The sequence below is a fragment of the Medicago sativa genome, chromosome 2, assembly GCF_051527215.1.
Source record: "Medicago sativa cultivar Bolivia chromosome 2, Bolivia_mono, whole genome shotgun sequence".
Classification (NCBI taxonomy): domain Eukaryota; kingdom Viridiplantae; phylum Streptophyta; class Magnoliopsida; order Fabales; family Fabaceae; genus Medicago; species Medicago sativa.
The window spans coordinates 81,667,212-81,692,229 of NC_140750.1; the positions used below are offsets into that span (position 1 = coordinate 81,667,212).

Here is a 25,018-nt window from a genome sequence, read left to right on the forward strand (position 1 = left end):
AAAAATAAAATATAAGCAAAAATAAATTAAAAAAATAATTCAAAAGTCAAACATATTTGATCTAAATTTTGCATAAAACATATTTAATTTTTAAATTATTCTTAATGCGTTTATTTTTTAAATTATTCTTAATGCGTTTATTTTTCTTTTTACTTTTGACCAAACATTAATTTCGGGCAACAACACAACCAGTAATACACAATAAATTTTCCTTATATTTTCATTTGTATTTGAATTTTCGATTATTTTTAATACATTATCATTTTCTTTTTGACCAAACATTAATTCGAGGCAATGACGCAACCAATGACCCACATTAATTTTTCCTTAAAACGCAATTTAGTGTGTGTGTGTCTATATATATATATATATATATATATTTGGGCTTATAAATAAAACCCAAGCCCATGATATAAGACATTCTCCATCACCTTTTGTCTTTACAACTTCCAACTCCATAGTTGCATTGCTTCAAATTCATCGTTCACAAGAGTGGTTGAAGATGGATTCAGAAGCTGAAAATTCACAAACCCATATGAGGATTAAGACTCAGCTATGCAAAAGATTCATGCAAGGAACGTGTCCTCTTGTTGCACCCCAATGCAACTATGCACATGGCTACAACGACCTCAGAACAGCAACAGGACCAAGATTCTGTAGAATGTTCATGCACACCAGACATTGTAGCTACGGACACAACTGTCGTTTCCTTCATGCAACTCCTCCTCTACCTCTTCATTATGTTCATCCTCAGCAGCAGCAGCAGCATGAGAACTTTTCTCCACAACCACGTATTTTTCTTCAACTTCTTTCATTTACTACACTAACACTACTTTTTGGTCTTGTTTGTTCATTTCTTAGTATTAGAACAAAAAGGGTTTTCTTTTCTGTAGCATCGACACATTTGATCAAAAGTGTGTTTGTCAGTTCTTAAACAAACACAACACTGACAAATGTGAATACATTCGATCAGTGTTGTGTCCGGTGTTTGTGTTGGTGCTTTATAGGTTTTATGTAATCTGGTGAATTTTGTGCTTGTTTAATAATTTTTTTTTGTTATTAAAATAAAATGGGTTTTTTATTTTTTTTCTAAACATTATTACTTGAACTGTGAAATTGTGTTATTGTATGATCTAGTTCTGCAGCTTGCTTAATCAGTTATGGCATGTGGTGAATTTAGCTAGGATGGCATACTGTTAAAATATTTCAATAAAAACAACAAACACATAATGTTGGTTCTTCTGCCGATTATGAGGTTGCTTAATTAATAAGTAATGTCTCGGATTCGAGTCTTATAAATGGAAAAAATGTGCATCGGAGATGATTTGCCCCTATGAGTTAGGGTCTATTTGAATTGACTTATTTGAGTTTATTTACTGACATAAAATATCGTGAGATTGTTTGTAAGAGTTTATGAAAACAAATTAAAATGCTCTCAATTTTGAATCGCGGAAATTGGCGGTCTGTTCAATTTCTGCTATCCTATAATGCTACAGCGCCGCTATTTGACAATTTTCTACTAAATATCATGGAACAATAGTTTGTTCGAATTCCACTACGCTATGGTGACACTATAACTGCTATTTGACAACACTGTTTATGACATATCCATAAATTGTTTTTAGCTTATTTTTATAAGCTCTCCATGATAGCTTATACAAACAGCTTATAGTATATATGAAAACAATTTGACTTCAGTTTATCTTTTGTTGGAAAAATAGCTTATACATAAACACTTATATGATATGGACTTATGCTATGAGTGTTTAATTAAGCTGTTTACCCAAACAGGACCTTATTCCAGGTCCAATATGATTTCCATGAAAGCTTTTTGTGATTCAATAGAATATAGAACTGTGTTGGTGTAAGTAAATTTTGACTTGAGAGTTTGTGAATGCAGAACCAGGGATGATACAAAATGCAGAATGCAGGATCATGCAAACTTCTGCTGCTGCTACAACTAATGGCCACTCTTCTGCACAAAACAACACAACGCAATTGCAAACTTATAGCTCTACTCCTGCTACAAATACCTCAGCCATCACAGTGGCAACTACCTCTTTACATAAGAATGGACCGTATGCTGGTAAATCCTTATCTGACAAAAACACAATGCAAAGGATCATTCGTCTCTATGCTGATTGGATTTAAGATGTATCACTGTACGCGCTGAGTAAATTGGACTAGTGGAGACTTGGTTATGTTTTTTTGGAGGAATGAGGGGAAAGATTCAAAAGTTTTACTTCAATAGCAATCTGACACAGTTTATTTTGAGGAATATGCTATAGTTTTATTTTTACCTTTTTTTTTAAAAAAAAATTTTGGCAAGGTATATGCTACAGTTTGTTTCTGTGCAGATATATACACATAGCCTTGTAAACTTGTTACTCTAAAATGTATTGGAACTGTTGTGCATCATATGAAATACATTTGATTCAATTTCAAGTAGGAGTGTTCAATATAACTTATCAACAATCCATGACTCACCCGAACACGGTAAACCTGTTTTATAATCTGGTGTCATTGAGTTAAAAGTGAAAGTTAAGTATGGGTATGTAGTAACTAGTAAGTACGGGTCTATGTAATTTCACAGGTATATTTGATGGACCAAAATGAATGTTTGCACTAGTTATTTTGCAGGTAAGGAGTATACAATTAAACTAGACTAAGTTTGACACTCGTAAAATGAGTTCACTAATTCCAGGATTTCCTTTGTGAAATTTGATTAGATAAGATGGAAATTTCTTTAATCTCAAGCAAAATTGATTTGAACATGGATGGATACAGAAGGAATACATTCTACTTGAACAATAAAATGCATATTTGGCTTGTTACAGTATTGGTGAATTCAAAAGTTTGCATTAATGAAATGCAGGATTTAAATGAATTCAGAAGAATATTGATACATAATGAAATACAACTGTTGCTTTCAATTGTTTTTCACGTATTGTCTCCACAAGATCTTACCCATTTGATAGTTGACCGGGCTAAGGCGTCCATTGGATCGATACATTTTTTTAGAAGAGGATCGTCATGGGGCAAGACATCTCGCATTTCATCAGAAGCAAGGATAACAAAATTAACTGCCCTCACCAAAAGGACTTGAAGCGCAATTCTCAATAGATTGCATGCCCCTTCCATGTCCTTTCGGCTCAAAGCTTCAGTCGCAGGTATCACTGTATGCTCCATAGTTGCTCTATCTGGCAAGATAACCTCAAAGCCCTGAATATATATAAGTAAATAAGATGAACACATCCACATCTTTTTTGCTTGTCAACATAATTCAACACGATCTTACTTCTAAGCAGTGCAACGTTTGCAGAAAAAGTAGAAAACAACTAGTACATACATAAAAGAATTAGGAAGGTAAAAATCTAGTGTATATATACATATTTGACAGTCAACACCATGTTCACAAACAAAAAATTGGAAGAACGTTATTTGCACATAAGTATACTTACAAAATACATTATGAGAATGCCATTCATGTTTTCAGCACCAGTTGTAACTGGTAACTCGTAAAAGTCCACAGATGAAGCAGAGCTATTAGACAGAAACAAAGTTCCCAACAAAGCAGTATTGTCAAATAACGGCTATAGCGGCACTATAGCATAGCAGAACTTGAACAAAATACTATTGTTCTGCGATACGCTATTTAGTACAAAGTGTTGTCAAATGGCAACTATTGCGGCGCTACAACATTATAGCAGTGGAATTTGAACAAACCACTATTTTCTACTATCTGCCATTGACAACAGTCCGACAAAGTACACATAAGAAATTGAAAACAAGTTATAAATTCAAGTGCAAACAAGCAAAGTGCACATGAAATTGAGAAGTCACGAATAGCTGTAAAACATTAAATCATGCATCTCACTTTTAACAAACAGACAAAGTTTCAAGCTCCCCTTTACTCAAAGTTTCAGCTAATCACTTCCATCATCTATCATATTTACCATTATAACTGGTAGGTTCCTATGATGCATGTAAGTAAAAATGAATTCCTACTATACTATTGTCACACAAAAACTCGTATACAATTACAAATCTGTTGAAAATCTAGCATGCTGTAGTTTATAAATGAGATTAAGGACATTAAACTATTTAAATCAAACACAAGAACAAAAAAAGTAGGGAAATTACTTCATTTTGAAGCTTCTCCATATAAAAACCAGCTGCTAGTGTTGCATTTGTTGCAAGCACTCCAATCCTCAAAGGACTACCAGCTTCAAGTGGCTTTAACTTAGCTTCCTTAAGCTCCTTTGCAACACACTCAGCCATATGAAGAAAAGGTACAGAACAACCTTTGGATACTTGTTCATACCAAGAATGTGAAACATTGCAAGGCATAACTATACAACGCGCCCCGGAATTCTCAAGAAAAACCCTCTTATTTCTAAGACTCTGCACAATCTGAGAAGAATCAACTTTAAAACTTTCCAAACTCCTTTCATAAGAAAGAAGCTCCTTATTCAAAATTGGATCAGAACAAAGCAAAAAAGGAATTGGATTCTGTCCATCTTGTGAACTCAACTCCACAAGCTTTCTTAGAAAATTGAGAGTTGCATCAACAGACATGCCTCCAATTATGCCAACAGTTGTTCCTTGACAGCCAACAGGACTAGCAGAATCATTCCTTAAAGAACCAACAAGGTTCTTTGAAAATTTTCCACTTTCATCTGCATTCAATATAACTGAAGATGGGGGTGTAGATAGAACTTTCCATGACCTTGACTTGCACAAGTATCTAGGATTAAGATTAGGATTAAGAATACTTACACAACCAAATAATGTTTGTGATTGGTAGCACAAAGACATTGCCAACATCACATCAAATCAAACACCTCAAATGGTTTCTAATTCTTATTCTTATTCTTCACTATGAATTTTACACCCCCCATTTGAATTGATGATTCCAAAGTAAGAGATTCAATGAAAAAGAATCAAACTTTAGAAAACCCTTTTTGCTGCAAACATGTGAAAAGCCAGAATCAACATGTCTCTTTTTCTCAAATGAGACAGTGTCACCATATGATATGTTTTTGACAATATCACCATCACCATATAATACAGTATTAATAATAACCATATTTATAAGTAATTATAATGATAAATAATAACATTTTATTTGTTCCTTTCAAATCAGATCTTCACAATCTCTATTGGATTCCTCTAAATTATTATTCATGGTTCACATGATAATTTATAAAAATATAAAATAATGTGAATTTAATATGAATATATTGTGTAATAGTGCAATCTTATAAAAATGTTTAAAATGAAGTATATTATAGTAAGTAAAGTGTAGAATGTTCTACATGGTTAATAAGGGTGGTAAAGTTTTAAGGAAGTAAAAAGTGCACATGATAATATTCTAATTTGTAACAACAATAGACAGATCACAGAGGATTTCATGTTATCAGATGCCAAAAATCATTTTTTTCAGTGATTTGATGAAAATAGAAATAATTTAGAAATGGACCATTATAGACAAGTGGTAAGCATCGAAGAATGTTCTTGCCATGTGCATCGTTAATGTCACGTTTAGATTGGATATGTCTTTTTCAACTGGGTTCCACCACTTGTGAAATAATTAACCAACCAATTGAATCTGACTATTTTTACAAGTTTAGGGTACTTTTTCTCGTATGCATTTGTACTGTACTTTATTGTTTCTTCATGAAGAAATAACAGTCCTTTTTGAGTCATGCTCTTTACCCAAATGATTTTGCTCACTCCCAAAATAAAAGTCCATACTGCCCCTACGAATGTTAACTCACGTAGCGTGAGTTAACCTACGCCAGTTATAAGATGAACGTGACTTTAGTCACGCTACGTGACTTAAGTCACGCTAGTTATAAGTTGGCCGTAATTTTATAAGTTGGATGTTATAACTTACGCAAGTTAACTCACGCCCAGGATTTACACTAGCGTGAGTTAACTCACGCTAGTTAGGCCGGTGGTCACAACCCAAGAACACATTTTTTGGACTTTGGTCGGTTATTCAACCATAATTTTATTGTGTTTTACACGTTTTTTTTTACTGTTTTTGACTGAATTTAGTGCATATAAAACCTATGCACTAAATAATTTTCAATTATGCCTTGGTTTTTTTTTGTTACATTTAAGGCCTATATTCTAAATTAATTTATTATTCTAAATTGTTTTGTTTACATTAATCTAAATTATTTTCTTAACTTTATACTAAATTATTTTATTAACATTATTCTGAAATATTTTCTTAACATTATTGTAAATTAGTTTGTGCACATTAATCTAAATTAATTTATTAACTTTATTCTAAATTATTTTGTTTACATTACTCTAAATTATTTTCTTAACTTTATTCTAAATTATTTTATTAACATTATTCCGAAATTATTTTGTTAACATTATTCTAAATTATTGATAAAAGCAAATGGACTAAATATAAATAAAAGTAAATAGACTAAATTAATAAAAATAAAAGCAAATGGACTAAATATAAATAAAAGTAAATGGACTAAATATAAATAAAAGTAAATATAACAATATCTTATTTTATTAATAATTCTCACATTACAACAATTGTCATACAATAATGTTGAAGTTATTCACTAAATCTACTTATTTTCTCCTTTTTGGGGTAAAAAGTGAACAATCTTCGTGGGGTAAAATAGTGAGCAGCCTTCTTGGGGAAAATACATCATCAACCCTTTGGGCTAAATTTAAATCTGTTTTTTTGACCACAAGAAGTTCTTTTTACCCACGGTAAAAAGTTTCTGCGGTTAAAAAAACAGGTTTAAAATTATCCCAAGGGTCGATCACTTCCCCAAGTCGGCTACTCACTATTTTACCCCAACGAAGTTTGATCACCTTTTACCCCAAAAGAGAATATTGAAAAAAAGAAAAGAAAGAAGAGAAATAGAGGGAGAGAGTGAGGAGGGGGAGAAAGTGATTTGGTGTGAGGAATTAGGTAAGTATGGAGGGGTATTTATAGGTAGAAATGTGAACCTAGGTTATATCTAACATAAATGTGGTCAAAAAAAACGTGTGAAGTGGTAAAAAAACGTGTACATTGAATGTTGAAAAGCTGACCAAAGTTGGAAAAACGTTTGTTCTTCACCGGCCAACTAGCACAAGTTAACTTGCGCTAGTGCTGTAGTTTGGCGTGACTTAAGTCACGTTCATATAACACTTACGCATGTTGAGTCACGTAACGTGACTTAACATACGTAACAAATGCACTAGCGCAAGTTAAGTTGCGTAGGGGCATTTTCGACTTTTACTTTGGGAATGAGCGAAACTGTTTGGGTAAGTTAACATGGCAGTTAACATGCGTTAGTTATAACGGTAACGCAACTTAAGTTGCGCAGTGTTACTTAAGTTGGTTTTCACCAACACAGCAACACAGAACCTCCATTTCCAACTTTTCGATGGAGCATTGTCATGTCACCTGGAGGCCATACGAGCACCGACGAGACGTGACGCCTTTTCATGACGTGTGTTGGTACTCCGGATGGATCATGGCAGGCAGTCAGAGGATGGTGCGTCACTTGCCGGAGCGGGTGCTGAGGCAGTACGGACATGTTCAGATGGTTCCCCGACCTCCTACTGATGTTATGCCTCTTGCCGCAGCAGATGTGGCTGCTGCCTTCTTGGAGTTTGCTCTGCATGTCGTTCCCCACCAGCGGAGGGGTGCCCAGGTCCCAGACGATGAGCCTTGGAAGCATACAGAGAGGTACGTGAGGTGGTTCTACCGTGTGTCCCATCCTCTCATCGTCAACCCTGCTCCAGAGCCTGATATTGTCATGCCGAGACCTGTCTACCAGGATATCCTTGTTGACCAGGAGTGGGCCAGACATCCTCCCGATCCACTCTTCTTTGGCATTTTGGAGGGCCTCCGTACCGACTATAGCGTGTTTGAGCAGCATCCGGTTCCGAGGAGGAGGTCTAGGAGTCCACAGGAGGACCAGTAGTGCCTTATTTTAGGATTAGATTTTATGACTTTTTGGATATATTTGTAGTATTTTATCGACTTTTTGTATGATATTTACATTTGCGCGGTTGCGCCTCTTTATGACATTTGCGTTAATTTTCGTGAAAATTGCATTTCTAAATTATTATTTAATGAATGCATGTTCTCTAAATTAAGAGTTTTGGTTGAATCAATGAATGCATGTTCTGTAAACAGGGAATGAAGGAACACAACAGTAGCTAGTGCCACTGTCATGTTGTTCTGGTTCTGCTCTGCTGCCAGCATTGCACCAGCAGCAGCGTGAGTTAAGTCACGCTAGTGTTAATACTAGCGTGAGTTAAGTTGCGTGAATAGGCTTTGTGCTTGCGTGAGTTAAGTTGCGTGACTAGCATCAGCGTGTGTTAAGTCACACAACATATCCTAGGCATGAGCTTGCTCGGCTTGCACTAGCGTGACTAAAAACACGTAGCGTAACTTAAGTCACGTGAAACTTTGTACTAGCGCAACTTAAGTCACGCTACGTAACTTAAGTTACGTACATTATGTACTTGCGCATGTTAACATGCGTAGGGGTAGTTTGGTATTTTACTTTGGGACTGAGCAATACTGTTTGGGTAAAGAGCAGGACTCGTCCTTTTTTTGGTCAAAATCATACATGGTTGTCACATGTTTGGGCCTTAAAGTGTCTCGTTTTTGCGCCATTGAGGATTTTTTTCCCACCCTCCAATTTTCTCGTGCCATCTAAAATCTTCATTTTACGGTTTTTATAATTCGAAACATGTTTTTGCCTTGTGTTATAAAACCCAAAATTATCCAGAACATTGAAAGCAAACAAATCTAATATCACATTCTAACTCAATAGAAGCAACGTAATTCAACCGCAACGATTTCAACAACATAAACTCAACAATATAATAATACAACAACATAATACAACAATGGTGGTAATTGCAATAATATAATTAAAGACAAATAAGATCATGAATGAGGATGAACCAATCTAATTCATTGATCGTGTTCATCCATGCATTTCTTCATATGTTCTCGGTTGAATAACATGAACACGTCTCAGCAACAAACTTGATCGGTATTTTCAAACTATACTAACAAATGTAGAAAACATGGTCCTTATGCATAAATTGTTCGAAAACTTACATTTAGACCATTCAAATCTGGTGATTTTTTTTAGTTTTTTTGCGTCCATACATCATACATCCAAACCGATGTTAAGGGTTCAAAGATCCATCCATGGACATTATGTTTCATCTGCATATGATTCTAGCTAAGAGTGTGAAAGATGTACAAGGTCAGTGTAAAACAGTTAATTAAAGTTCAATATTTGATCATTCTTTTTTTAAACTTGTATCTAGTTTAAGGACCTATTAATTTGAGGGTCCAATTTTATTGTCCACTTACGGAGAGGTCTTATTTAAGGGAGCCTCTAATATGATCCCCAATTTTAAGGGTTCATCAATGGTCCTCTCTAAATGATTTTCTATAGCAGGTTTTAAAACAAAAATTTGTTCCATGCCCCACATAGCAAAAAAAATTCTTTTTTAAAGTGTAGCAGCAAAGATTACTTTTGTGCCCTTCCATATAACACCAAAGTATGTAGGTGCAAAATCATTTCTCTCATTTCATAGCCATACTACTACTTCTTCTTCTTCTGAAATAAATATACAGTCAGATTCCTCCAGCTAGTAATGAGCATCCAGTCAAAAAATAAAAATAAAAATAAAAATAAAAATATTGGATCTTAGTTCTTGTTTTGGTTTATCACTTGTGTTTTTTGTGCAGTGACAACAATTTATAATTCACCGTAAAAATGATCTTGAAATTTGACATTTAAAAGTAGGTCTTGGGTGATTTGTCTTTAAGGGAATTGATTTCCCTCATGAAAATGTACTCTCAACTGCTGGTTACATATACCCACAATTTCTCTAAATCTCACTTTTTTTTTTTGACAAAAATCTAAATCTCACTTTTGTCCCACATATTTTTCATAAAAAATAACATTTCAGCACATTTCTGTCTATCACACCAAGAAGGGTTGGGATCTCGGTTGTGAATTGATCAACTTTTGTCCCACATATTATGGTTTAAATGGAGGGGTGAAGGTGAAGATGAGATAGAGGAAGAAGGAAGGGCCTGTAGCCATTAATAGAAAGAAATGAAGAGAGAGGAGCAAAATGATTCTCAGCCTAGGGATTTTAGGCAGGCATAAATGTAACTACATTGTATGGGGCCATGGACAAAAAAAAAAGTGAAACCTGCGTTAGAAGGTCAACTAAAGAGGACCATGGATGGACCTTTTAAAATAGAGGACCATATTAGGGGCTCCCCTTATTTAAAGTAAAAACAAAACTTTATATAGACTAGTCCATCAAAATTGACATAAAAAAATCAAACCCAAGACCTCTAAGATTTATTTTTTGGATTGGTTCTTTAATTTTTCTTTTTTCTTTCTCAAATTGATCCTTTGTGTTAAATTATTGCACTGTTAGTCTTTTTAATAAGTTTTGTTAAAAGAAAACACACATAACATTTTAATATTAACAAACTCACATAGTAGCAATGTGAGTTTGTTTTCCTCTCTTCAATACTACTTTAAATATATTTTTTCAAATTCCAAACCTTAAAACCAAAGTACCTAAACCTTAGTAGCAATGTTTTCATTAACTAGCAATGGTTCAAATTTACAAACCCAAGACAATGAGTTATTCATCTCTAAGACCATGTACAATGGGAAATTTTTTTCAATAACCTTCAACACCCACTTTTTCAATTCCCAACACTCCACATCATTTTCTCTCTCTTAATTCAACACCCATTCAATTTTTACTACTCCAATAGTTTTCATTCAACACCCTACCCCACTACTTTTTATTTCTTATTCTTATTTAATTTTTGTTTTTATAATCACATAAAATTATAATTATCGATTATAATTAAATTAAAATAATACAAATATTTTTTAAAAAAAAAACAATATTTTTTTAAAAATGTTGGTTTCGAAATTGATTTGAGTGTTGATAATTGTTGGGATTTTGGTAGTTAAATGGGTAATCAGAAGAATTTTGGGTGTTAAATTGATTGTTATTGGGATCCATTTCACTAATCAAAGACTAAAACTTAAAAAAAGGCTAATAATAAGATTAAGAGAGTGAAAAACTTGATTTTTTTTTCTGTGTCCAAATGAAATGATCCAAGTCTCTATTTATAGAGAAAAAAAAATCACGAATTTTGGTAAAAAAAATAAAAAATAAAAAATTTATTTCCACCGAAATAATTGAGTGCAAAATATGAAGATAATTTAAAATCCAACCAGCCAATAAGAACGCGCCAGCTGTCCCTTATCCCCCCACTTTTCTTTCTCTCTCCGCCCTCATCTTGCCCGACGCGCCCTGTCTGCGCGTGTAACGCACGCGCCAGGTTTCAAACAATAAAAACGCGCCGCGTGGCTTCAGCTTGCAGGATTAAACATGTTGAATACCTTCATCACCCAACTCCTCCACCTCATCTTCAACAAGGCTCTTCCAATGGCTTCAACATGTCTCAACAAGCTTCAACAAGGACCATTGGAGATGGTCTAATATGAGACATGATAAATGAATACATATATTGCTCATCTCTAATTGTTAAACAAAAGTCGTAGTTCACAATGTCACAAAATGTAACATAAAACACGACAATGCAAACATGAGTATAACTTAAAAAGGCTAACAATGTAACAAAAAATATTAATTAAAAAAATTTAAATTTAAAGGATCAATCCGAAAAATTGGTTAAAATTAAAGTACCACATACGTATTGCTTAAAGTACCTTTGACAAAATAACAAAAATATTACATGCTTTGGTTTATGGTGGACACTTGACTTGGGTACATACTCATCGCCCAATCATTACACTATTACTTTATTTTACAATAAGTCTAATTTTACCCATACATATTTAGATGAGATGACACGAGTACTCTTAGAAAGAGTTTGTCGTTCATTTGGATCTCACAAGATTTGAGTGATTAGTCTCTGCAGTTACGCACGCAGAGGATGTCCGATTAAAAAAGAATTAAATCAATTTTGTATACATAGTAGTGAAACCCAATCAAGTTCCAAATTATTATTTAAAAATTTACCTTGGTTATTCAGTTTTGGCTTTTGGGATGAGTATCTAACTAAAACAACTAATATAAACAGATCCTAATGAATGGACCGAACAAACAATTAGTCGTGACTTGTGATCTTTCATTAAAGCAAAGGTATTAGTGATTACATTCATCACACAACCTTTGATTCTTCCATGAAGCCATTAGGGTTTCGGAAGACATAAAATTTATTAATATATTTTTGAAAAGAGTATATAGTATAGTGTTAGCATTTCATGGTTTAGTTAAATATTTCTCTCCTGGCCTTTCTAATGCTCATTCTCTTCTCTTGAAGCACAAAAATATGAAAACTCTTCTAACCTTAATCTTCACATTCTTCATCATCGTTGCCTTCTCACATGCAACATCAACATTGATCATTCGCACTCAACCTCAAATGAACCAATCTTCCATGCTTATCCATACCCAACAACAAGTAAATAAATTTCATATTCTTATCTTTAGATTTTCAATGTCCCCTTTCCCAGTAAAGTTTAGTCACTATACATTACATAGTGTATACATGAATGATTTATATACCCTTATTAATTTCATATTTTAATGCATCTTAAATAAAAGGTTATATATTTTGTATATGCATGTTTCAGAATGAGACTAAACGGAGTGGTAACTGCGATTACAAGGTGACCATAACGACAAGCTGCAAATCTCCATTATCTACAAAAGATGAAATCAGTATTTTATTTGGAGATGCTGATGGCTCTGAGGTTCCTTTCTGTACCACAAACAATTAACCATCCATATATGCTTGTTTATCTTGCTCCTAAATTTTTGTTGTGCAAATAATATTACACCCTATTTCTAATTGATTGTCGTCGAACGTAGGTAACTTAGTTGGTGAACTAAGAAAAGTTGAAACAATTTTAATTCAGATGTTTTGGGTTTGATTCTGAAAATTAGCATAACAACTAATTATTAATATTTGTTTGTTGCCAAGGAAAAAAAATTAATTGTTACATTATAAATGATTATATATCTATACATATAATAATGCAGGTTTATGTACCAAGATTGGACGATCCTGATTCTGGGACGACTTTCGAGCAATGCACCATGATGGATTTTGAGATATTGGGACCATGTATTGGAAAAATATGCAAAATGTATCTATTTAGGAATGGCACAGATGGTTGGATACCAGAGACTGTTACAGCATATCACCATGACAACCCTCCAGTCACATTTAAGTACAACATTGACATTCCTAAGGATTCTGGCTATGGCTTCAATAATTGTGGTTAAATTTAAAAGGATAAGCTTAAGTGTATTTTGCCAACAAGATCAAATGGTCGAGAAATATAGAAGCATCATAATACTTATAAAATAAGGTTGATTTTTTTTTTTAGTTATGAAAATTTTAGCGGTGAAACTCATACACAGGTACTTAGAAATGAGAAATTGTCCAATATATCAAACATTCTAGCATATTTTGTATGTGATTATAATTGTATGTTTAAGATGATGGTTGATGTTGTAAATGTTGAATTATGTGCTATTGATGATGATTTAGTATGAATTAATGATGGTTCTTCAAAATTAATGATGATGATTTTTCCGTCAAATAAAGGAGGTTTCTTAACATAGCCATCAGAATTTTCATCACCAGAACCATACATGTATTTCACACAAGCATCTTTACTCTCACATGATTGTCTCAACCAAGAGACCGAACTCTAATGTCAATTGAACAAAGTGAGGAATACAAGAAATGAGTGTTTGAATTATAATTAAAAAAAATTCTTCAATGAATTTCCTTTGTAAAACACACTGTAAGTTTAAAAAACCCTTTTGAAAAAACTTTAAATAAAATTAATACAAAAAGAAAAGAGTTCAAGGGATACAAATATCAACACAAGAATTTATTCAGGTTCACTACCAAGATGTAGCTAGCCTGTCCCGTCCCATCAACTTAAGGATTTTCGACTAAATCACACAAACAACAACCACCATAGTATGTTCAAGCTTTTGAGGTGCTCAAGTTTTCATATTTAAATTGATTTATTTATTATTAGGTATAAACATGCATGTCAAAAATTTCGATCTCTCTACTTTTCTTTTGTGATTAACTATACACAAAACGAGATATCAAATTCTGACATATACTACGATCAAACACTTTTTACAAATAAGATTAAAATAAAGTCTTTTTTTTTTTTTTTTTGAGGGAAAAATAAAGTCTTGTTATAGTGTTAAAGATTGTTCCTATTATCGTGGTTGTGGTGGGATAGTTTCTAATTTAATTTAAAGAGATATAGCTATTTTTTATATTAATAACTTAAATATAAAACAGATACAATAGTATATAGTATAGTTTAAGTTAAGGGTTAAATGAAGAAAAAAGCGAGCCCAAAATTATGTATTCTTTTATAGATTGATATCGATAAAAACAAAAAAAATACAATTCTCAACATAACTAAATTTTTGAATTGTAAGGATATGAGCTCTAGTTTATTCGGTTCGGGCATTTGATGTGAGTATATAACCAAACAAAAATTGTCACTAATGGATCGTAATCAACAGAATTTTCGTTTAGCAGAAAATATCAGTCTTTCAGAATATGTCTTATGCTAGGAAGGACTTTTTGTGGTGGTAATATATTTCATTTTAGCTTTTTCAAAAAAAATAAAATTGAATTACGACAAAAATATTCACATATTGTGGCAACACGACTCAACTATGATTAACTTCTTGCAATAGAAACATATAAAATATTATAAAATAAAAAAAATGAAGGACCAAATCGACATGTAGTGAATTGCATTCCTCCCGCAACAATTTGTTCTTCCATGACGCCAATGGTTTTTTTTTTCTTAATATTTTTATAGGGATGAAGCCATTAAGGTTTCAGAAGACATACAATCTGTATATTTTTTTAATGGGAAATGTTAATGAGTGTTTCAGGGCACTCTTTAAAAATTTTAAGACTTTTAATATTTTTTTAATGGGAGTAGTAAATTTTTATGAGAATTAATGTAGTTAATGCATTGAAAATTGAAACAATTGACTTTTTTATTGGATAATTTCTTAAATTAGAATGCTTACCGGGACATCAAGTCTCAACACAGCCTCCAACTCCGGCAAAAGGACTTGCCAAAATGTCACATCTAGTCTTGAAGAGTGCTCAAGTTTCGCCAAGAAATCCACGGAAACAAACAATAGTAATCTATTAACTACTATTTTTTTATTTTAGATTAAATTTTATGCAAATCCTCCTAAAGAAATTATATAGACCATACAACTTAAAAATGGATTCATTTCTTTTCATAAACTAAAAATGGATTCACTTAATTACAACGTCCCACACAATTTAATAGAGGAGTGTTAAAAACGCTCTCTTTTCAACACTCTTTTAACACTCTCTTTGGTTAGATGAAATAAATATATGTCCAGCCACTTTAAATGAGACAAATTTCCAATGTGTGAGACTCATATTGATTTAAACCAATAAGAGAGTAAGTGTTATAGATGTTGAAAAGAGAATGTTTTTTTTTGGTTACAATATATAATAGAATATTTAAAAAAGTGTAATGTTAGCATATCATGGTTTCGTTAAAAATTGGCCCCGACCATTATAATAATGCTATAATAACTAATAGAAACTTGGCCCTTTAAAAAAAGCTAATAGAAACTTGGAAATATCTAAACAATTTAGGTGTTCCTCCTTTCTCTTCTCTTGGAGCACAAAAAAGGTTACATGTAATTAATAACTGAAAGACTAAACCATGAAATCTCTTACCTTAATCTTCACATTCTCCATCATTGCTAGCTTCTCACATGCAACAGTACCATCATTGGTCACTCTCCCTCGACCTCAAATGAACCAAAATTCCACGCTTAACCATACCCAACAACAAGTAAATAAATTTTATATTCACATATCTTTTTTATTTTATTTTATTTTGAAATATTAATCTAAAGAAGGGAATACCCTTTAATTCAAAATCATTCGAATAACAATATAGCGTACACATGAATGTATACATTATTGAATCTTATATATGGATGTTTCAGATTAATGAGACTGGAATATCAAGTGGTAGCTGCATTTACAAGATCATCATAACGACAAGCTGCAGTTCTCCAAGACGTACAACAGATGCAATCGATATTTTAATTGGAGATTCTGATGGCACTCAGGTTCTTTTCTCTATCTAAGAATATAATTAAACCATATAATATAACCATATATACAAAAGAGAATATAATATATATTTTTAAATATAAGAGAAATACAATTAGATGGCCACATTCTCTCGTTCTTTGATTTATGTTGTACAAATAATGTTTGTATAGAATAACAATAAAATGTTTACTTATATGAGTTTATCGACCGATATAAGTATTTACGAGAGTTAAGAACACATCTTATAATATGTCCATGAGCTATATTTTAAGTTTATTCGCACAAGTTTTTCATGATATATAGCCTATGAAAATAGATTAAAACTAATATGAAAACACATATCTTTATTTTAACTTTGTTATAAAAATAGCGTATATATACAAACATGTATAAAATATGAAACATAGGGAGCATGAAAATATTCTTTTTTTGAATGAAACTAAGTCGAATGTATTGGTTTGATATTCATGCGTTTGTATTTATATAATTTGCAGATTCTTGCAAGTCCAGATCCTAATACCGGGTTGTTCAAGCGGTGTGCGACGGATACATTTGCAGTACGTGCAGATTGTATAGGAAAAATCTGCAATATGCACTTTGTTAGGGTTGGAACAGATGGTTGGATACCAGAGACTGCCATCGTATACTACCGTGACTACCCTCCTATCACCTTCAACTTCGACTCTTTCCTTCCTTTAGGTGTTCCCTATGGCGTCAATTATTGTGAACACTATTAAGAGAAATGATATTTGTACAACTAATTTTTGACAACTTTTGAAACAACCCTCTCTCTCTCATACTCACATGTGTTTTTATTCTCTTTCTTCTTCTTTCTCTCTCCATTATTTCTTATCAATCACAAGAGGAGAAAAATAGTTGTCACCAAAGTTGTCTAGTATTGGTTGTACAAATATCACTCCTCTATTATTAATTACTAAAATTAATTAATATGCTTATTATATTTTGTCAAAAATCAAATCGTCAAAAAGCATATAGAAGAAGCAGCGTAGCTAGGTAGGCTCAAATAAGGTTGCTTCTAATTACTGTTTGTTTTTACCAGCTTATAACGGTTTTAATATGTAAGAAACAAACATATTTCTTTAAAAAAGATAAATGATCCAGTTACATTTTTTTATGATATTTACATTAGTCTCTTACACTGTCAAAAAAAAAAAAATTCTCTTACACTACACATAGAGACTAATTTTAGTTAATTGCACAGATTGAAAAGATACAACAAGTGACATACTTCTCAAAATAGGGTTCCGAAATCCACAAAAAATTGAGAAAACTCTTTAAAATATTATGGGTTAAATATGTTTTTGGTCCCTATAAATATATCAATTTTTCGTTTTAGTCCATCTAAAATTTTCCTTCAACTTTTAGTCTCTATAAAATTTTCAATCACTACTTTAATTTAATTTTTGTATTTTTTAATGAAATTGTGCAGAAATGTGTAAAATATTCTAAAAAAATATTCCCAAAACAAATTAGAATTTTTTAACAAAACACAAATCAAATATGAATTTTTAACCTTAAAACATTTAAAAATTCATATTAAATTCATGTTTTGTTAAAAAATTCTAATTTTTTTGGTGAGATTCTTATAATATTATGAATTTTTCCACAAAATTTTATTCAAACCATTTCTGAAATAGTAAAAATTCTGAAGAATAAAAATACCTTTCCCTAGTAATATCAAGCCATTTTGGACTGAACGGAACCCAATGGCAGTTCCTATGGCCTCTTTTTCTTCTGACTTTTGAGAGGTCGAGTGTACAAACGTTAAGGGTGTGTTTGGATGGAGGGTTTATGAGGGGAAAGGAGGGGAGAACTTACTTTTCATTTTTAAATTACGGACATTATAAAATGATTTTTAGAAAATTGAATTAACAACATGATTATATAATACTTCAAAAACACTTAATTTATTTTAATTTTTTTTACAGTGTTCGTAATTTAAAAATTAAAAGTGAAATTCTATTGTAGCAAAAAAAATTCATATTAAATTCATGTTTTGTTAAAAAATTCTAATTTTTTTTGGTGAGATTCTTATAATATTATGAATTTTTCTGCAAAATTTTATTCAAACCATTTCTGAAATAGTAGAAATTCTGAAGAATAAAAATACCTTTCCCTAGTAATATCAAGCCATTTTGGACTGAACGGAACCCAATGGCAGTTCCTATGGCCTCTTTTTCTTCTGACTTTTGAGAGGTCGAGAGTACAAACGTTAAGGGTGTGTTTGGATGGAAGGTTTATGAGGGGAAGGAAGGGGAGAACTTACTTTTTATTTTTAAATTACGGACATTATAAAATAATTTTTAGAAAATTGAATTAACAACATGATTATATAATACTTCAAAAACACTTAATTTATTTTAATTTTTTTTACAGTGTTAGTAATTTAAAAATAAAAAGTGAACCCTCCTCTCCCTTCCGTTCCTAAACCCTCAATCCAAACACACCATAAATCTCCAACATGTTTATTATTTATGACATGTAATCCAAAACAAACTTCAATTGCAGTGGCAGTTGCAGTTGCAGCAGCAAATTCAAAATTTGGCACTGACCACATTGTACTAAAGGTATCATCACTTAGCATGTCTGAACCGTCAAAGCTAAAATTCCTAACCACAAAAGAAACCAACCTGAACTTGTAGCATATTTCAACTGGCCACATATGAAGCTTCATGAATGAGTTTTGACTTAACACAAGCAAGACACTTTGACCTTGTTTTAAATCTGCAAATAGTGTGTGAATACCAATTATAACAGTGAGTAGTTTGAGAATTCCATCATGATAGTTAGCCAAAAGGTTAACTGTTTCCTTATCATTTGATGCTTTTGTTAAGATAATCCATGCTATAAGTCTTTAATCACTACCAACACATCTTCAAGATAATCCATGCTTACGATGAGAACACTTAGTGGCAAGATGATAAACCACATAAGTCCAAATCAAAAGTCTGTTTCTTATAAAAATATTACTAATGTGGCTTCCATAGATAAAAAACTTCAAAGAGAACCAATGCAACATGATGGTAAATGTGTACTTAACTTCAAAGGGGACATTCTCTTTGAGCATTGCATTCAAAAGAAAATTTGGGATGATTGAATGATTTTGCTTGTAAGATTGTCAACCATTGCTTTTTTTTTTTTTTTTTTATTTGAGTTAGGTTAATGTCATTTCATAAGTTATCAGATAACAAATTATTAGTCAAGTTATCAGATATCTTCTATAAATTCGTTCATTTAAACCAAACTTATCAAATGTCCACCGTTTTCATCAAACAGAGCCTTAGGGGTCAACATGCTCGAATATAATTACTTTTAGCAAAGGAATCTATTATCTTTCAAAAAAAAAAAAAAAAAGCAAAGGAATCTATGAAAAATCAAAAAACTAAAATAAAAATGAATGAATCAAATAATTAATTAGTCTGTGATCTTTCGGTAAAGCAAATTGAAGAATTAGTGAATTGCATTCCTGCCACAGTACCAATTGGCAATTTGTTCTTCCATGAAGCCAATAAGTTTATTTATTTTTATATGAATGACGGCATTATAGCGTCGAAAGACATACATGTATCTTTTTTAAATTAATATTTTTCATGTCATTGCTAAACCTTTCAATTGCCTACTTCACTTTGATTTTTTTAGATTTATTTTTTACTAAAAATGATAAATGTCCATATTTAATCCATTGAGGGGTGGCTTTGAAAGCGGGCGTGAGAGGCGGTAGCCCTGAACACCATTTTTTTTAGAGATATCAAAATTATTATTTTTACTTAATAGTTAGCATACGACGTGAAGTTAATATTTACCCCCGACCTTTATAATGCTATAACCTTAAAGCGAATAGAAACGTGGAATATCTGAACAATTCAGGTGTTCCTCTATTCTCTGCTCTTGAAGCACAAAAAAGGCTACAAGTAACTAATAACCAATTAAACCATGAAATATCTTACCTTAATCTTCACGTTCTTCATCATTGCTGCCTTCTCAAATGCAACACCATCATTGGTCTCTTCCTCTCAACTTCAAATGAACCAATATTCTATGCTTAACCATATCCAACAAGAAGTTAATAAATTTTATATTCTCATCTTTATTTTTACTTTGAAATACTAATCCAAACAAGGGAATACCCTTTTGTTAGAACATCAACACAGAGGAATTAAAAAAAATTGATAAATCATAATACGATGAACATGATCATTTGTTCATGCAGTTTAAACAAATATACATATGTCTGTAATTACAAAGTAACTGTAGTTTCGTATTATGCATGTTTCAGATTAATGAGACTGAACTTCTTAGAGGTAGTGGTAGCTGCAATTACAAGATGGACATAAAGACAAGCTGCAGTTCTCCTGAACATACAACAGATACAATCGACATTATAATTGGAGACGCTAATGGCAATCAGGTTGTTTTCTCTACTACCTCTAAGAATATAACTAACCATATAATTGCTAAGATAAGTATTTATGAGAGTTACGGTAACATCTTATAACATGTTCATGAACTATATTTTCAGCTTATTCACATACTTATGAAAACAATTTAAACTAATTTGATAACACAAATCTTTATTATAACTTTGTTAACAAAATAGCTTAGATATAAACATGTATAAATATGCAACATAAGGAGTATGTAATCTTTTTTCTTTGAACTGAAGTATATGTATTGGTTCGATTTCCATGCATGTACATGCATAAATACAGATTATTTCAAGTCCAGATCCTAGTATGCGGGGTTTCTCTCTTAAGCGGTGCACGATGAATCCATTTGATCTGATACCAGCAAATTGTATAGGCAAAATCTGCAGTATGTTCTTCGTTAGGTTTGGAACAGATGGTTGGATACCAGAGTCTGCCACCATATACAACGATGGCTACCCTCCTGTCACATTCAACTTCAACTACTTTATTCCTTTTGGCGTTCCCTCTGGCATCTATAATTGCAATAAATAAGTTTTTATGTTAATTCGTAAGTTCTCACTAATAAAAATTGTATCTTCATAAGTTGTTTTTTCATGAACTGCATTGATAAGCTTATGAATAGTGTATCTCGATTCATCAAAGAACGATAGCTAATGAGTTTCTACATTTATTTGGCGTCAAATAACACATTGTTTTCGATAAACCGACGATGACGATGTTGATTTGCTGTATTTTTTTCTCAATCAAGACGCTATGGAAGATTTAAGACCTAATCATGGTTTGGGCCGGTCCTATAAACTCCCAAACCATTCAGCCCGTGTAATTTTTCTTCTTCAATTTTGTTGCATTATTTTACAAGCTTTGGTTTTTGTTGTTAAATTATGAGTGTTGAATATTATAGCGGTTGAATTGTGAGATAGTTACGGAAACATCTTATAACATGTACATGAAATATATTTCCAGCTAGGTTTGCATAAGTTTTTCAGGATAACCTATGAAAACAAATTAAAACTAATATGAAACACATATCTTTATTTTAACTTTGTTATAAAAATAGCTTATATACTCCATATGTGACTGTATAGGCAAAATCTGCAATATGCACTTTGTTAGGGTTGGAACATATGATATGGTTGGATGCCAGAGTCTGCCACCGTATACTATCGCAACTCGTTCATTCCTTTAGGTGTACCCTCTGGCGTGAATTATTGCAAACACTATTACTAGTATTAATTAATATGCTTATTATACTTGGTCAAAGGTCAAATCGTCAATAAGCATATAGAAGCAGCCTGATACGTATTAGGGCTAGCTAGGTTTTGGCTCAAATAAGGTTGCTTCTAATTATTGTTTGTTTTTACCAGCTAATAATTGTTTTAATATGTAAGAAACTAAGAAATAAACATATTTCTTTATAAAAGATGAATGATCCAGTTACAATTTTTTTTTAGATTTACATTAGTCTCTTATTATACTTGGACCGACCCACTATTAATATTTTCATTTGATTTTTGTTAAAAGATACTAAATTTTTTGAAAAAATTACCAACTAATTTAAATTTTATTAATAAAAAAATATGTAAGTATGTAAACTTAATAAAAATGGATGAACTTAGCTCAGAGTTTTAGTTTTAAAATTCTAAAGTTCATAAAATTATTATTTGATTTTATTTTGATTTTATTATTTGATTTTTTTTGTGGTGGCTGGGGTTTGAACCCTTGATTTTATTATTTGATTTTTTTTGTGGTGGCCGGGGTTTGAACCCCAGACCTTGCATATATTATATTATGCATTTGTTCATACCAACTGAGCTAAACTCACGAGAACATTATTTGATTAAATTGAAGGAATAAATCTAGAGTTTAATTAATATTTAATGTTAGTTTAAAAATGATTTACACTTCTATGTCCATTCAATCATATTTTAGCAAAAAAAATAGTTGTGAATAACTAATATATAAAAAAAACATAAAAAAGTGAATAAATTAAAAAAGGAAACTAAAACGGGTCAGGTCAGACTGATCAATGACCCACGCGGATCGGGCCGAGCTCTATAATACGAGGCCCAATTACAAATAGATTGGGTCAGATTGGACCCACTTATGTATGTAGTCGGGCATCTCAGACCGGACCGGGCTTGCCCATTTGATGCCTCTAGATATGAACTCTAGTTTATTCAGTTTGGGCATTTGGAGTGAGTATATAACCAAACAAACATTATCATTAATGGGTCGTAATCAACGGGATTTTGGTAAGGCGAAAAATATTAGACTTTCACAATATAGCAATCAATAATTAAATTATGATAAATATATTCACAATTGTGGTAGACACGACTCAACTACGATTACTTCTGACGAAAGAAACATAAAAAATATTGTAAAAAAAGGACCGAATCGACATTTAGTGAATTACATTCCTCCGCAACAATTTGTTCTTCCATGAAGCCAATGGTTTTTTTTTCTTGTTTATTTTTTTATAGGGATGAAGCCATTAAGGTTTTTTGGTCGTGTCCGGGGTTCGAACCCTGGACCTTGCATACATTATTCTTACCAACTGAGTTAAGCTCACGGGGACTGAAGCCATTAAGGTTTTGGTAGACATACCATCCCTATATTGTTTTTAATTAACAATTTTTTATGTCCTTTTTTGACAAAATATATTTCATGTCCTGTGTTAAGATATATTTAAAAGAGAGTGTTGATAGTACTGCTAAATTTAATATAATATGCCAAAATTTCACCAAAATATAGTAAGATATTTAAAAAAGTGTCATGCTAGCATATCATGGTGTCGTTCAATATTGTCCCTGGCCTTTATAATAATGCTATAATAACTAATAGAAACTTGGCCCTTAAAAAAAAACTAATAGAAACTTGGAAATATCTAAATAATTTAGGCGTTCCTCATTTCTCTTCTCTTGGAGCACAAAAAAGGTTACAAGCAATTAATAACTGAAAAGACTAAACCATGACATCGCTTACCTTAATCTTCACATTCTCCATCATTGCTAGCTTCTCACTTGCAACAGTACCATCATTGGTCACTCTCCCTCAACCTGAAACGAACCAATATACTATGCTTAACCATACTCAACAACAAGTAAATAAATTTTACATTCTCATCTTTATTTTTATTTTGAAATATTAATCCAAACAAGTGAATACCCTTTAATTCAAAGTTATTAAAAATCATTCGAATAACAAACATATGAGTAGGTTTTTTTATTTGTTTTCAACAACTACGAAATAAACTTTTCATGAATGTCCCTTTTCCCCCAAAAATGTTTTGTCAATAGTGTACACTTTTTTCTTTTAGGGAAACCAATAGTGTAAACATGTATTGTATATGCATGTTTCAGATTAATGAGACTGGACTATCAAGTGGTAGCTGCATTTACAAGATCAACATAAAGACAAGCTGCAATTCTCCAAGACGTACAACAGATGCAATCGATATTTTAGTTGGAGATGCTCATGGCGATCAGGTTCTTTTCTCTACTACCTCTAAGAATATAATTAACCATATATAGGAAAACATCTTACAATATGTCCATGAGCTATATTTTCAGCTTATTCACATAAGTTTTTTATGATAGCCTATGAAAATAGATTAAAACTAATATAAAAATACATATCTTTATTTTAACTTTGTTATTAAAATATCTTTTATACAAACAAACATGTATAAAATATGAAACATAGGTTTGATATTCATGCGTGTATATATATAATTGCAGATTCTTGCAAGTCCAGATCCTAATACGGGGTTGTTCAATCGGTGTGCAACGAATAAATTTGCAGTAGAAGCAGATTGTATAGGCCAAATCTGCAATATGCACTTTGTTAGGGTTGGAACAGATGGTTGGATGCCAGAGTCTGCCACCGTATACTACCGTGACAACCCTCCTGTCACCTTCAGATTCAACTCCTTCATTCCTTTAGGTGTTCCCACAGGTGTCGATTATTGCAAACAATATTACTAGAATTAATTAATATGCTTATTATATTTTCTCAAAGATCAAATTGTCAAGAAGCAGCATAATACGTATTAGAGCTAGCTAATAATTGTTTTAATATGTAAGAAACTAAGAAATAAAACATATTTCTTTATAAAAGATGAATGATCAAGTTAAATTAATATCTTACTTTTTATGAGATTAACATTAGTCTCTTACACTTCACACATGACACTAATTTTAGTTAATTGCATAGAACTATAATATTTTTAATATAACAAATTTTAGTATCTCTGATCTTCTTGCATCGTGCTATACTGCAACTTCATAAAAAAAATGCAACTAATTATATTTGTTAAACAAAA

The 25,018-nt window shown here is 31.9% G+C and overlaps 5 protein-coding genes across 9 annotated transcripts; 4 read left to right on the forward strand and 1 right to left on the reverse strand.

Annotated features, from left to right (window-relative positions):
• The first annotated feature begins 431 nt into the window (after window positions 1-431).
• Window positions 432-2,499, forward strand: LOC146951430 (uncharacterized). The gene is made up of 2 exons (XM_085747391.1): window positions 432-791; window positions 1,901-2,499. Exons 1-2 carry the CDS (start codon window positions 503-505, stop codon window positions 2,149-2,151), a joined length of 540 nt encoding a protein of 179 aa, XP_085603517.1. The 5' UTR covers window positions 432-502; the 3' UTR covers window positions 2,152-2,499.
• Window positions 2,500-2,741: 242 nt separating this feature from the next.
• On the reverse strand, window positions 2,742-5,205 carry LOC146951431 (aspartate-glutamate racemase family). Its single transcript, XM_085747392.1, has 2 exons — window positions 4,144-5,205; window positions 2,742-3,222 (listed from the first exon to the last, which is right to left on the reverse strand). The coding sequence occupies exons 1-2, from the start codon at window positions 4,825-4,827 to the stop codon at window positions 2,941-2,943; spliced, it is 966 nt and encodes a 321-aa protein (XP_085603518.1). The 5' UTR covers window positions 4,828-5,205; the 3' UTR covers window positions 2,742-2,940.
• Window positions 5,206-7,505: 2,300 nt separating this feature from the next.
• Window positions 7,506-7,958, forward strand: LOC146951432 (uncharacterized). The gene has a single exon (XM_085748736.1). It carries the CDS (start codon window positions 7,506-7,508, stop codon window positions 7,956-7,958), a length of 453 nt encoding a protein of 150 aa, XP_085604862.1.
• A 4,222-nt stretch (window positions 7,959-12,180) lies between these two features.
• On the forward strand, window positions 12,181-13,639 carry LOC146951433 (embryo-specific protein ATS3B-like). The gene is made up of 3 exons (XM_085747416.1): window positions 12,181-12,538; window positions 12,711-12,830; window positions 13,120-13,639. Exons 1-3 carry the CDS (start codon window positions 12,407-12,409, stop codon window positions 13,363-13,365), a joined length of 498 nt encoding a protein of 165 aa, XP_085603542.1. The 5' UTR covers window positions 12,181-12,406; the 3' UTR covers window positions 13,366-13,639.
• Window positions 13,640-15,704: 2,065 nt separating this feature from the next.
• LOC146951434 (embryo-specific protein ATS3B-like) lies at window positions 15,705-24,858 on the forward strand. Of its 5 annotated transcripts, none has more exons than XM_085747407.1 (5): window positions 15,705-15,977; window positions 16,135-16,260; window positions 20,544-20,675; window positions 24,057-24,182; window positions 24,435-24,858. In XM_085747407.1, the coding sequence occupies exons 1-5, from the start codon at window positions 15,846-15,848 to the stop codon at window positions 24,678-24,680; spliced, it is 762 nt and encodes a 253-aa protein (XP_085603533.1). In that variant the 5' UTR covers window positions 15,705-15,845; the 3' UTR covers window positions 24,681-24,858. The 5 variants fall into 5 exon arrangements, with proteins under 5 accessions (XP_085603533.1, XP_085603536.1, XP_085603535.1 ...); XM_085747410.1 differs by lacking the exons at window positions 24,057-24,182; window positions 24,435-24,858 and adding exons at window positions 20,977-21,241; window positions 21,443-21,552 and having other exon boundaries at window positions 15,712-15,977; XM_085747409.1 differs by lacking the exons at window positions 24,057-24,182; window positions 24,435-24,858 and adding exons at window positions 20,977-21,241; window positions 21,780-22,141 and having other exon boundaries at window positions 15,713-15,977.
• The last annotated feature ends 160 nt before the right edge of the window (window positions 24,859-25,018 follow it).

Bases quoted from the DNA above. Each gene is read 5' to 3' on its own strand.
- LOC146951430 (XM_085747391.1), top strand. From the start codon at position 503: ATGGATTCAGAAGCTGAAAATTCACAAACCCATATGAGGATTAAGACT. The intron at 792-1,900 runs GTATTTTTCTTC...TTGTGAATGCAG, and splicing joins GAACTTTTCTCCACAACCAC to AACCAGGGATGATACAAAAT.
- LOC146951431 (XM_085747392.1), bottom strand. From the start codon at position 4,827: ATGTTGGCAATGTCTTTGTGCTACCAATCACAAACATTATTTGGTTGT. The intron at 3,223-4,143 runs GTAATTTCCCTA...ATATATATTCAG, and splicing joins TGGAGAAGCTTCAAAATGAA to GGCTTTGAGGTTATCTTGCC.
- LOC146951432 (XM_085748736.1), top strand. From the start codon at position 7,506: ATGGCAGGCAGTCAGAGGATGGTGCGTCACTTGCCGGAGCGGGTGCTG.
- LOC146951433 (XM_085747416.1), top strand. From the start codon at position 12,407: ATGAAAACTCTTCTAACCTTAATCTTCACATTCTTCATCATCGTTGCC. The intron at 12,539-12,710 runs GTAAATAAATTT...TGCATGTTTCAG, and splicing joins TTATCCATACCCAACAACAA to AATGAGACTAAACGGAGTGG. The intron at 12,831-13,119 runs GTTCCTTTCTGT...ATAATAATGCAG, and splicing joins GAGATGCTGATGGCTCTGAG to GTTTATGTACCAAGATTGGA.
- LOC146951434 (XM_085747407.1), top strand. From the start codon at position 15,846: ATGAAATCTCTTACCTTAATCTTCACATTCTCCATCATTGCTAGCTTC. The intron at 20,676-24,056 runs GTTGTTTTCTCT...TGCATGTTTCAG, and splicing joins GAGACGCTAATGGCAATCAG to ATTAATGAGACTGGACTATC. The intron at 24,183-24,434 runs GTTCTTTTCTCT...ATATAATTGCAG, and splicing joins GAGATGCTCATGGCGATCAG to ATTCTTGCAAGTCCAGATCC.